General features: G+C 49.4%; 1 protein-coding gene across 2 annotated transcripts; it reads right to left on the reverse strand.

Moving 5' to 3' along the window:
* Window positions 1–1,654: 1,654 nt before the first annotated feature.
* Window positions 1,655–10,222, reverse strand: KCTD7 (potassium channel tetramerization domain containing 7). 2 transcript variants are annotated; one of them, XM_020803961.3, is made up of 6 exons: window positions 10,075–10,222; window positions 9,175–9,299; window positions 8,415–8,580; window positions 6,226–6,395; window positions 4,418–4,596; window positions 1,655–3,706 (listed from the first exon to the last, which is right to left on the reverse strand). In XM_020803961.3, the coding sequence occupies exons 3-6, from the start codon at window positions 8,556–8,558 to the stop codon at window positions 3,330–3,332; spliced, it is 870 nt and encodes a 289-aa protein (XP_020659620.3). In that variant the 5' UTR covers window positions 8,559–8,580; window positions 9,175–9,299; window positions 10,075–10,222; the 3' UTR covers window positions 1,655–3,329. The 2 variants fall into 2 exon arrangements, with proteins under 2 accessions (XP_020659620.3, XP_072834444.2); XM_072978343.2 differs by lacking the exon at window positions 10,075–10,222 and adding an exon at window positions 9,643–9,768.
* Window positions 10,223–12,704: the final 2,482 nt, after the last annotated feature.

The raw sequence follows: 12,704 nt of genomic DNA on the forward strand, positions 1-12,704 counted from the left end.
GTGCGTTGGATCATTGAAGGAGGAGCCTCCTCTATCTGGACATGATGATAAAGGGGCGGGATCTCCACAAGGCCACGCCCACAGCAAAAGGCCAGCTTGCTTAATGTTACGTATTTTGAACGTTTTCTTATTAAAAATCTCTAAAAAATTTTTTTTAAATTAATCTTAAAAATAAATATTATAGATTGGGGGGGGGGGCTTCTGCAGAACCGGCTAGATTGAACGTGCTGGGATTTGCCCTCCCAGAAAAAGTAACTTTTCCAAGGGCTGGGTTTGGGAAATATCACCCAACAGCCAATAACATAAAAGCCTGACTGCGCACGGAGTTTTTCATCACAACTCCCAGAATCCCCCAGCCAGCTGGAACTTGTAGTACAAAAAAGAGAGGATTTTTCAAACTCTGCAATCAAACTGTGTGTAAACTGCAACTGGGTTAAGGCACTCTGTATAAACTCAGTGGCGCCCTTTTTCCCCCAGCAGGAACAAAGGCAGGTCAACCCCTTTAGTTTCTGATTCATTCCCCGTCACATACAGCAAACGGGAAATATCCATCAGGCACTTGATATGGGGATCAATAGCTGTTCCGGCTGCGCCCAGTGTTGACATGGCTCCTCCCTCTCTCTCTCTCTCTCTACACATGCCCAGAGGCACCCTGGCCTTTAGTATCCGGTGATCTCTTCCACACTTGAACCCACAGAACAAAATTGTGAACTGAAATTAATTCTGGTCCTCCTCTTTTGACTCGAGCAGCACGGAAACTACTCAGAGTTGACACCATGGAGAGAGGAAAGCGTTCTGCGTGGTCCGGGGATGGGGGGGTGTTGAGTCAGGGGACTCGCTGCCAAGTCAGGTTTAAATCTCGCTGGAGACTCGACTCCCAACTTGGAAGCCACCCACCACTTTCCCTTATTCATGGGAACAAAAGCTTCTTTTTAATAGGGACTCAGACTTGGAGCTTCGGACGTGGGACTCAAGACAAAGATTTGCCAACCTCCCTGTTATCTTCTAAGCAGCCCTCAATCATCATCCGCCCAGCATTCAAAACAGGTTCCAGGACAAAGGCTTTGTTGTTGTGTTTTTTTTTAGTTTATCCTCGTTTTTACAGATGCAGGAACTCAACTTGAGGAATACTCCCTTCCTATGCATCCATAAACAGACACAGGTCTTAAACACGAGTCTTGCCAGTTGTTCTCTTAAATTTCTGGCTACACCAGTAGAAATGTCTGCCTGGTAGATAAATCCCATGTCCTACAAATCTTTATCCTAACCCTACATGGGCTGGGACAGACTTTGGTACGGCAATTTCCCAGGGGAAATACACTCAGGAGCAACACTGTAGGCAGGAGAAAAAAATTGATGGCAGTAGGAGAAGAGGAAAACCTAACATGAGATGCCTTGACTCAATACAGAAAACCACAGCCTTGAGTCTGCAAGACCTGAGCAAGGATATCAATGACAGGAACTTTTTGGATAGCATAAATTCATAGGGTCACCATAAGTTGGAAATGCCTTGACAATATGTAACAACGCACTACAAAACATCCCCCCAACAGAGCTAGTTTCTTCCAAAGAAAAATGATTGTGTCACTTCGGAGATGAAAATCATAATTCCAACTCTGTTTTTAAGACTTGCAAATGATCATTAGGAGCTGGATTAGGTAGTGACCGTAGTGAAATAATTTATTGCACAATACCGACACAGAACATGTTCCAATACAAAATACAGATTAAATATGTTGGTGGAGGAAGCCACACACTTAAAAAGGTTTTATCACTGCTTTGTCCACTACCGAACAACAATTAACACCACGGACCTCCCAATCTGTCTGTGTCTCACTTAAAAAAAAGAAAAGAATGTAAGGATCTAGATGCAACCTCATGCAAGCTTCTCCAGGACTAAACTCCAGTAAGCCCAGGATTACACCTGAGAAGGAGCACGGAGTTGGAGGGAGACTCGTGACACACAGACACCGCCAGATGAAACATCCTTGGCAACTCCAAATGAAAGTCAATTCGTAACGAAACTAAAGTCTATCTCACGAATTTTGTCGTATAAATAATATAAATAAGTATCAGCTTATTGGTACTGGGAGGGAGAAAACTCTTAAATTCACAATATTAAAACCATTGTAGTAGCAATCCTACACATTTCTACTCAGAAGGAAGTCCCACTGTGTCCGACAAGGTTTACTCCTTAATGGTATTTAGAGCTGAGCCGGATCCTTCTCTGAAGAACCAAGCTAAGCTCTTTGGAGGACTTCCAAACAGCATGTAATGCTCGGCATCCTGGAGTTTTAAACCAGCCACCTTACAAAGGGCGCTTCTGCTCCACTTTCGGAGCTGCTGCAGGAACCAAAAACCACTTCAGGAGTGCGCCGCCGCCAAGAACGTACCTCACTGCTCCAACCGAGTAAAGACAAACCTCTATTCCAAACACTGTCTCAAAGCAAAGGGCAGGAACTATTTACTTTTACAAACAGCCATTATTTCTGCATCCTTTAAGGGAGGCAGTCTATCCTCTCTCGAGTACATGGTTAAGGCATCTAAAGACCAACACTGTGCATTCTGGTGAGAGAAATGGAAATAAATTACATTTGAAGCCCTTCTTTAAAAAAAAAAGGAAAAACAATAAGAGTCATACTTAAAGTGGCGATTTTCACAGAATCATAAGAGTTGAGTTGGAAAGGGCCTATAAGGCCATTTTAAAACACGCAGGCACACAGGAAGTTCAGGCAGCAATACCCAAACCCGGTGGTTTATTTAAAAAAAAAAAAATAGATACGTATTACTTTTGAGTAAATTCAGCATCTTTGAAAAGCACGCTGCCTTTCCGACCTAAAGGCCGTGGGCAAGTGAGGGCAGGGTGAGCGGAAGCCACATCTAACGAAGTGGGGCTGAATATCAAAAACGCCGGGTGGCCTCATAACAACAAAGCTTTCTCTGTGTGTGGAAGAACTGGCTCTCGGAAAGATCGTGCCATGATCTAGCCTTCTGTGGTACAGCATAGAGACATCTCTGCAGTGCTGGGAAGTGAAGGATGAGCACAGAACGAAGGCAGGGGACTCAGCTTTGCATAAAGGCCCTTCAGGAATGTTCATACCCGGGGCCGACATATTCCTCTGCTGTTCTTCCAGGGCTGCGACTCTGCGCGGTACATCCAACCGGGCGCATCCCTCCAGGGAGAACAAGTACGCTGGCTGCACAGCTAGGAACGGGGACCGAACCCTTCCTGCAAGGCGGAGAAGGCCATGCTTTCCAGAAGGAGGGTTCGAAGATCACAGGAGGTGACGACTAAACCTTTTCTCTTAGTCTCTTCCGGTGGAAATTTCCTACCACCATGTGATCTTGAACTCGTAAATGGGGCGCTTGCAGTAGTAATGGTTGATCAGGTGTTTGTCGCAGACCCCGATGCACTGGTGGTCCACCGTGATGCCTCGGCTGGAAAGGTCCGTCACGATGCAGTGCAGGAGGTCGTAGACGTCGGCCACGGCCTCCCACGGCCCGAAGGACACGTCCACCTCGCAGTGGTGCTCAAACAGCTTGGCCTCGCCTTCGCTCCGGTCAAAGCGCAGGGAGTTGAAGAGGGGGCACTCGTAAGGGGTGATGGGCATCTCCTCCTTGAAGACGCAGATCTTCAGCTTGGCAAAGCGGGCCTTCCTCTGCATGGCGCGTAGCTTGGCGATCTCGACGATCCGCTCCAAGTGCTCTGGAGGGAAAGGCAGAGAAGCAGCAGCTGAGGGTCTGGAAGAGCTGGTGGGGCTTGGGTGAGATCACAGGCCACCCAAGTCAATTCTCACTTCCCGCAGCCCTTTCCAGGGGATGTTCAAGGAAGAGAACACTCAGAAGTGGGTTCCCCATCCCTTCTTCTGGGGGATAATGCAGCTTACCCATGGCGACACAGGCTGGGTCTTCTCCTAGGAGGCAGCCCAGTGGGGAATCAAATTCCCAACCTCTGGCTCTGCAAGCCGGATAACTTGCTCACTCAGCTAGGGACCATCAAATGATTATATTTCCTCTAAAAACACATAGAGTCTGGTGGTACCCCTAAAGATGAACTGGTCGTATTTGGAACACACCTTTCACGGCTGGACGGAGCGGGCCACAGATCGGCAAAAGCAGATGCAAAATAAATTGGTTTGCTTTTAATTTGCTGTTGATTGGGTCTGTGACTCTATAATAAAGATTGAATTGATGTGCCTGGGGGAGTTCCTTTGGGCATATGAAACTATATCCTGCAGTGCTATGTGGATGCAACCGAGCAAATAACTGCACTATGAACAGATCAGCTTTCCTCTCCTTGTTCTGGAAACTAACAAACATGAACCCCTTTCTCTTTTAAAGCAAGGGTCTACTTCCCAGATGCTTCCGACCAGCCCCAAGGCCACCCCGCACAGCCATCCCCCACCCCAGGATTTACCTTTGTAATAGGGCATTAAGCCCAGGAATGCCTGCCGGACTTTCTCTCCTTTAAGTGGCTGCAGCTCTTCCAGGCTCTCCAGCAAGGGCCCGATAGAATAATACTGCGCTTCCTTGTAAACGGACCTCACTCGTTCTCTTGGAGGGAGGTCGCCAGATCGCAGGAAGTTCAGCACATCTCTGGGAAGAAAGGAGGAAGGAAACGGGAACCTATGGAGCAGGAGGAGTTCAGCCACCGCCGGCCACTCCTTCTCCCCCGTCTGCTCTGTGACATTTGTGCAACCGAACATTCGAGGGTGGCAGGGTCGAACTGGTTCACCAACCAAGTAAAAAGGGGCTGTGTGTTTTAATGGACAAAAAAGAAAATGTGACACTGACTGTTCAAGCAGAAGATTTTTTCATTTTTCATACAAGGCTGAAAAATACTGTGGATCTCAAGCACCACCTTTTAAAAGGCCTTCCCACCTGGCAGGAGAAAAACAATTATTTCAGCATCATTTAGTTGAGCAAATAGACACACTTCTCTTAAAGGCAACGGCAACGAGTCATTTTAAGGCTATTTGAAGCTTAGACCCTAAAGAAACTTTCCTAAGTGTTGTCGTAGAATGATTGCTTTTTACTCAGAGGGAAACACAATAGATTTGTTGGGTGAAGAAGGCCGGGATCACACAAGCGCTTTCCAGTGGGGAGTCATCTACCTTGAACCCAGCAGGACCTGAATATACACGAGAGTAAATTGCAAAATTTTACGGCATTAAGATTTCTTTAGCTGAGTGACAACCCCTGTCAAAATAATGGCATGCAATGATGTTAATTTCAATGGTCCAAAGGCACACACAAAACTACCCCACAGTGGCCAGAAGCAGAGATGGACAAATCTCACAAGCAAACCAAGGAGCTTTTTCAGCTCAACCGTGTCCCCAGGGTGTCACCAGACCCATCCTTCACAAAGGATTCTAGAATGCACCTACGGGAGCCAACACTGAAGCCACTTGGGCCAGCAAAATAGTTGGCTGAGTCCCATGGAGGAATCATCTCAAAGGAAAGGCCCTTCTCCTCATTTGCTGAGAGAACGCCTCGCAGGCACCTCCGAACCCAAACCTCTTTTCCATTTCGAACCAGACAATTGCTATTCCAGGGGCCGACTCTGAGAGATCAGGGTCTCAGATGTCGGCTCCGAAGGGAGGTTAGCATTCAACGGGTTAAGGTGCCCTTCCCCTGTTTCCAGGGGCAAGAATAGACCCGTTGCTTTGGTCTGATCAATCCTATTAGTGACCCCACGTGGGATAAAACAAAGAGTCTTTGGTCCCTGCCTCCTGACCTCCCCTCGGATGCCCAAGGTCGGCGCAGCAGATGGAAAATCCAAACACCGCCCCTTGCCTTGACCATCTCTTCCGTTGAGCTCTGAAACAGCTTTGGCTCATTTTAACAGGGCTCTCGGAAGAAGCTGAATTCTCTCCAGGGGCCGGATCTGTCTTATCTCCCACCTGGCTGCTGCCCTTAATACACTCAGAATCCACGGCCTAAAACAGGGGCTTTATCTCCAGTAAAGCTGCAGGAACGTATCGTGGAAAATCTGATGTGGCTGCAAGCAGACCTTTTTTTTGAACAAACACTGCAAGAAGAATGGCCCAGCGTGGTGAAGCTGTTTGGTTCCAGGAGGGAGGTTTGAGGGACTGCTGGAAAATACATCACCCAAACCGTCCTTGTCACTAGCAGAATCCACGAGCAAAGAGCAGTCACGGACTGCGAGGCCTCCTGGCCGCATGGCCATCCGCCTTGCTCACGAGCGCTTCGGTTCGCACATACCCAAAGTAGGTGCCGTCCCTGTCGATGAAATATCTGCCTTCCCCGTCTGTCGGGATGTAATGCCGGCCACTGAACATGGCCGCTAGCATGGTGTCCTCATGGCGCCGCAGGGTTGACAACCTGGTTGTGAAATGGATGCCTCCGACGTTCAGTGGAACCACTTCTGGGAACTGGGGAGAACCATTGGGAGAGGGTTAAGGGGGTTTCATAGATCTTGGACGTCCGGCCTCGGGGCTGTTCTCCTGCCCTTCCCTGGTCTTGAAGGCAACTCGTGCCCAAGCCGGTGAGAGCTTTCCAGGAGGAAACTGAGGCCTGCCCACAAAGCAACCAGGATTCCCTGCAGCCGGAAGATCAGGAGACCACCCTCCTCCCTTGGCTGATGAAAGGCTGCCTTTGATATCAAACAGGGAGGGCTCTGGGTACGAGTGACCAGCTCAGGACTGGGGATACCCCTGGGGCATCATCTTGTGCTGGGAAAAGACAGTCCCTCAGTCTTAGCCACTCAGATCTGAAAAAAAGATGGATCCAGGAGCTTCTCTGACCAACCGGCTAGGGACCAGTTAGGGGTCAGAGGGGTCTCCCTCTGAGTTTTCACAAAGTACGGTAACTTTTGAGGCTACAACTCTCAGGATCCATTAGGCCAGAAAGTAATTTTTCCAAGCCCTAGACGTGGTAACTGCGGGGAGGACAGTGGGTTAGTGGTACCTTCCCCATCCCACAGCCGCCTGTGGCCTGATTTTGCTTCCAGGTCTCTGTCGCCACCACTCAGAAATGACTCAGCAGCAGAAGGATGACTTTGCAGAGAACCTCAGGGGAGACAGGGAGGAAAAGCCTGGGAAAGGCTGGTGCTCGTCTGAGTCAGACAGGCATACTGATCTGTCGCCAAAAGCCGCTCCAAGATCTTGGCGGTCACACCCGGCCCTCGTGGCTGGTGATCCACCCAACCCACACCAAAGCAGGCAGCTAGGGACACAGAAAACGCTTCCCTAGCAAAATACACAGCAATTCGCTCGCGTTTCTGGCTTGAGCTGCAAAAACAAGTGGGCAGAATCCTTTTGGGGTTTTACTCTGAAGCCAACAACATCTCATTAAGTTGCTGCGACGAATTCACGAGGTGGCGGATGCACGCTGAGGGCGGGACTGGGTGTGTAACCACACCAATTACCTGCTCTTTTCATTCCACATGATGACACTTACTCCAGAGCAACATCCCAAATGGCTCCTCCTACGTGGCCCATGAGCTCGAAGCATGAACACCTGCTCGTTTCCTACAGGCCAGGGGGACCCCGTTTAAAGCCTTGCAGCTAATAGAACAAGCACACCAGAGAGCCTCAATGACAAAATAATAAACTCAGTGGGACACCAAGATAATGCCTTTAATTTTTCTGGGCTTCTGGCTGGCTGCATCCTCCCAGCTCAAGATGAGTTATGGGCATTTTCCTCAATCCCAGTGCCTTCGGAGGCGTTGGGCCATAACTCCCAAGTTCTCTCGCCTGACACTCACCGGACCCCCTAGCATGTATAGCATCTGATTGGTAGAGTCTGAATTACAATCCTGAATGAGCCACACTTTATTTCAGGCCCCGAATGACTTACAGGAGCCAGAATCTCGCTACTGAAGTCTGGCAGCAAACGGAAACTCGTTAATAAGAAGCTGGGTGCATTCCTTGGGGTGCACAAAGTAGCTTGTTAACGAGTAGCCATTTCCTGCCAAGACTTTATGTATTTCCCTTACACAGGCATCCACTGGCAGCAGGATTCTGGCCAGCATTTATATATTATTGCCCAGGGTCCAGGTCACTCTGCTCTTCTGATTTGTTGTGTGATATGCCTGCCCTCCTTCCGGGAAGCTCACGGCAATGTGTTCACTTCTTCTTCTCTCCTCTTTATCTTCACAACCAGCCGGGGAAGCCCAAGCAGGGCGACTGTGAGCAGCTCAACATCTGCCACTGGATTTCCTGCCCGAGAGGGGATTAGAACCCACTCCTGACCAACACACTGAACTTCCTTTGAACCTGAGCTCTCACCTGGAACCCTGAAAGAGGGTTTTGTGCAGGACAGCGTTGAGGGAGGAACCTCCCCAACCACCCCTGCAAACCCCCATCTCCAGGTCTGTGCTAGGACCCAGAGGGCACGAGAAGGGGTACCTCCTCCTCCCCACCACCACCACCACCGCCTGCGCCACTCACCTGCTGAGGGAGAAGGGGCAGGGCGTGCTCCGCCTGGGTGGCCGTGGGGGTGGCCGGCTCCTGAAAGTCATCCTCGGCCTCGGAACTCGACATGGCATCGCCGGGGCGTCCGCTGTTCTTGGTGTGCTCCGTGACTACCACCATCCCTCTGTCTCCGGTGAGCAGGCTGGCGGGGAAACAAGAAGCCATGGTCACCGGGAAGCCTTTCCTTCAGGAGAGCCGGCACCCGGACAGCATCGCCGCCTCGGGAAGGAGCAAATTGTAAAGGAGGGTGGTTTCCAGCAGCCGGGAACCTCCTGGTCGGGTTTCCCACCCAGAGACTCCCTCGTGGAGGCGGCTCACGCCCCCGGCTCAGCCTGCTCTCGGCGGCAGGCTGGTGGCTTTGCTCTCCCCCCCCCCCCGATCCAATTAGGGGCCGGGGACACCTGCCACCCAGCAGCCATACAGCAATCCCCAAGGCCGTCAAAGCCCAGGACCGCTCGGATTGGTCGGCCAGTGCTCAGCCCCGGCCCCCACCAGAGGGATTCCCCGCATCGCAAAGATGCTCTCGCTGCTTTCCGAGGACGGACGAGTCTTTGGCAGTCGGCAAGGGAAGGATCCTGCTGGAGTTACCAACCGCGGTGACGCGGTGAAAAGGCTTGGACGAGAGGCGGAGGAGGGCAAGGGAATAGTCACAGCCCAGCAAAATTTAAGTAGCTCGTTTGCCTGCTAACAAATAGGTAGGAGGAGAGGAGAAACAGATTTCGAAAGTTTGTATAACCTGGATGTGGAGGTGCATGTAAAGATCTCCGAGGCCGCTCCTTAAGACCATTTCATTTCTTCTTCACCCCTGAAGCATTGCGGAGACAACCTTCGCCATGGTAAGCAACTGGTAAGGGGGCTCACCTACATATTAATTTTTTTTAAGCAAAAAAAAAAAAAAGCCCAGTTAACTCGACTATGAAAGCAGGCTGTCTCAGGAGAAGGGGTCCATTTGGCAGATACACATCCAGCCCTGGGTTGAAGGACAGGGAAAACTAGCTGTCTTGATGCCGACTCTCAGAAGAGGGGGGTGCCTACGCAAACAGGAGAGAAAACTCAAAGCACCACTCATGCAGGTGTTTCAGGTTCCGACTCCCATCAGCCCCAGCCAGCAGGGCCATTAGCCAGGGATGATGGGAATCGTAATCCAAAACAGCCCCCAACTCCAGTGCACGGAGGGACACACCAATCCCCCTCTCTCACCAACCTCGTGATCTCCAGAGGTATAGGATTGTACCCTCAAAAGCCCATGCCAGTGGGTGGGAGATGATGGGAGTTGTAGTCCCTCCAACCTGCAAGGCAGGAGTTGGGAGAGGTTGCCCCCCCCTCTGATGAGGATGAGCAGAAAAGGCTTCCCTTGGACCCCGGGACGTAGCCCCGCCCAAAGGGGAGGAGCCAACAAGGATGGGGCTACAAAGAGGAGGGGCTACAACTCTTCCTTCCCCAGCAAGATCCCTAGCCTTTAGAGGGAGGAGCTATGGTAAAAAGGGGAGGAGCTAGAACCTGAAGGGCGGGGCTACAATCTTTCCCTTGGCTGAAAGGGGCGGGTCCCTCGCGCCTCCTCTTCCTCAGGCCCCGCCCACAAATCGCAAGGGGCGAGGCCGCATGGCCGCAGCAGCAGCTGCTCCCTTAACTTTACCTTTGGTTACGGTTTCCGAGGACGACCCGTCGTGGTGAGGCACCCGCCGCGGCCGCCGCTCCTGACGCAAGGCCTCGTCCGCCAGCCTTCGCCTCCGCTCGCCATCCGGGTAGTTTCGGAGCGAACGGGAGGAGGCGAGCCAATGGGCGGAACGGGCATGGGGGAGGCTCCGCCTCCCCGTCTCCTGTTAGGGACGCTCCTATTGGCTCAAAGCCCCTTCCGTCTCCCATGGCGACTGGGGACCACTGGGAGGGCCTTAGCGCTCCCCTTTTTTCGGTTACCGTGGAGACAGAGCGGGCCGCCCCTCCCTCTCTCTCCTGGGCGGAGCCTGCAGAGGGCGAGCGCCATCTTGGAGCTTTAGTCCAAGGGCTTTTTCTCGTCACCATGGCAACGGGATGCAGGACTCTGCCTGGGCCCTTTCGTAGCTATGGAAACCAAGTAAAAACCCCCACATCCCCTTTTTTAAACGATAAGGCTCCACAATTAGTTCGAGACACAGAAAAAGAGTCATAATAAAGAACACCCCTATCAGATTTTTTCCAGGGTGGCAACAGTGTTCTAGCCTATTTATGCAAAAACACGAAAACCCATAATAAAATCACACATTTCAAAACTTGAGATTTCTTTTCCTTTTGTGTTGCTTGATCAATAGTAAACTTTTGGGGGGAGCCTTTGTGTTAGCATTGCCAGATCAACTGTGTACAGTATCATTCTTTCAGACTTTAGGGCCAAGAGGCTGAGATTGTGATGTCACTATGAGTTGTGGTGATGTCATAAAGGGATGTCACATTGATGTCATAGACTCTAGACACTGTAGTTGGGATGTTATTTGGATCCCAGAAGCACACTGTGATATCACTAGGAAGAGCTTGGTGATGTCACAAGGAACCAGTGACATCACCAAGCACAGCGATGGGAAAGGCAAGGGTTTACAAAGCAACAGAATAAAGAGAACAACATGATTCCTCTTTGCTCAAAGTTTCTCACTGCGGTTTTAACCATTAGGCAGGGATGGAAATAACTTGTATTTTTTTGTGGAGAAGTGCTGATACACTTCCCTAAAGATTCTTTTGTATTTCATGAGCATTTATTTATCTTATGGACTAATCAATAAAAGAAGCTGCACCAAATCCTCATTATTGCTCAATATTGATCCATATTCGTGCTGCAAACCTCAGTTCCTCCCAGCATAGTGCTGTTGGTCTGCTGTAGCTAAAACCATCAACCACACGATGGCACCTTAAAGCCCAAGTCAATTATTATGGCACCTATTTTAATGGAGCAACGCCAAGAAAAATCATGCTAAAATACTTTCCCAGATGCAGGACTTGCTTTACATTCCCCTGAGTAGCTAGCTAGCTCTTCACCTTCCTTCCAGCAGAGGCTGCCCTGCAACCATCATCAGCCGCTGAAAAACATTTTTTGCAAATTCATCTGTGTTAGCCAAGAGCAAAGAGGCTTCTATTGCTTCAGAGACTGACACGTTTTATTGAGCGACAGCCGAATAAAGCACTCCAGAGCAAGCAGAAGCCGCTGCTTCAACCTCCAGAAGAGCAATTGAGCTGGGCAATTGGTCTTAGTATTGCCATGATATTGATAGCTAATCAGCCTTTGGAAATTGTTATCATCTGTGTTATACAACCATTGATTTCAATGGTACAGAAGTACAGAGATACTGCCATTTGTTATATTTTATACCATACATTTAGGAAGGAGGGATGTTAATTGGAGTTTTAGATCTTCGGCTATCCCGACACGGCTGTGAGTCAGCTGGGCTGAGAAAGATTTGGTCCGTCTTCCTTCCTGCCCTCATCCACATCCTTCAACATCAAGATTCCAGGAGTAAAGGATGTCTGTTAGATGTTTATTCCTCTTTGCCTTGAGGTGGTCCTAACCATGGATGAGGAGATGCAGGAGAACTGGGTTCAATTCCCTCCCTCCCTCCTTGGCCAGGGAAACTTGGCAGCAACCATCAAGAGTGAACCACCCCTTAATCTATTCACATACCTCGAAACCCCTATTAGGGTCCCCATAAGCCAGATTGGGTGGTTCAGAACGACCACAAGCATGAATGACCCTGTTCAACACAGACGTAGACGTAACTGTAGACATATCTCCTACTGTATAATTAAAGGGTGGGCCTTTTCTTTTAAAAAAAACATTAAAATTTTATAGAATAATTTAAAAATTCTAAAACTATTTCAAATAAAGAAATATAATAATATTTTTTTGTGTGGCCCTAAGAGGAACTGGAGTTTGTTCTCACAAGACAAAAGTGACAGCACCAAACTGGGCAGCATTAAAGTGGAATCAGACAAATTGCTGGAAGGTGGAGCTGCCAGTGGTCAAGATCCTTTTGCCATTTTACACTAGCGTAACGCAAACCGCTCCTCTCTGGGTAGCACACTTCATTATTATTCTTAATGTTCTTTGCTTCCTCTTCATGTGGTGCCAAAAATCTCACTTTATCCTCTTGAGCATTAATGGATTCTCTGTATACTTGTTTCCCCCTAGCTTTTAAGTTGCTATTCTTTTTAATTATTTGTTATTTTGAAAATAACACATTGTTTGTCTGCTTTGAAAGCTTTCCTGATGAGCAGGATAGAATTTTTTTTAAATCCCCTACCAAG

Source organism: Pogona vitticeps, chromosome 7 (genome assembly GCF_051106095.1).
Source record: "Pogona vitticeps strain Pit_001003342236 chromosome 7, PviZW2.1, whole genome shotgun sequence".
NCBI lineage: Eukaryota > Metazoa > Chordata > Lepidosauria > Squamata > Agamidae > Pogona > Pogona vitticeps.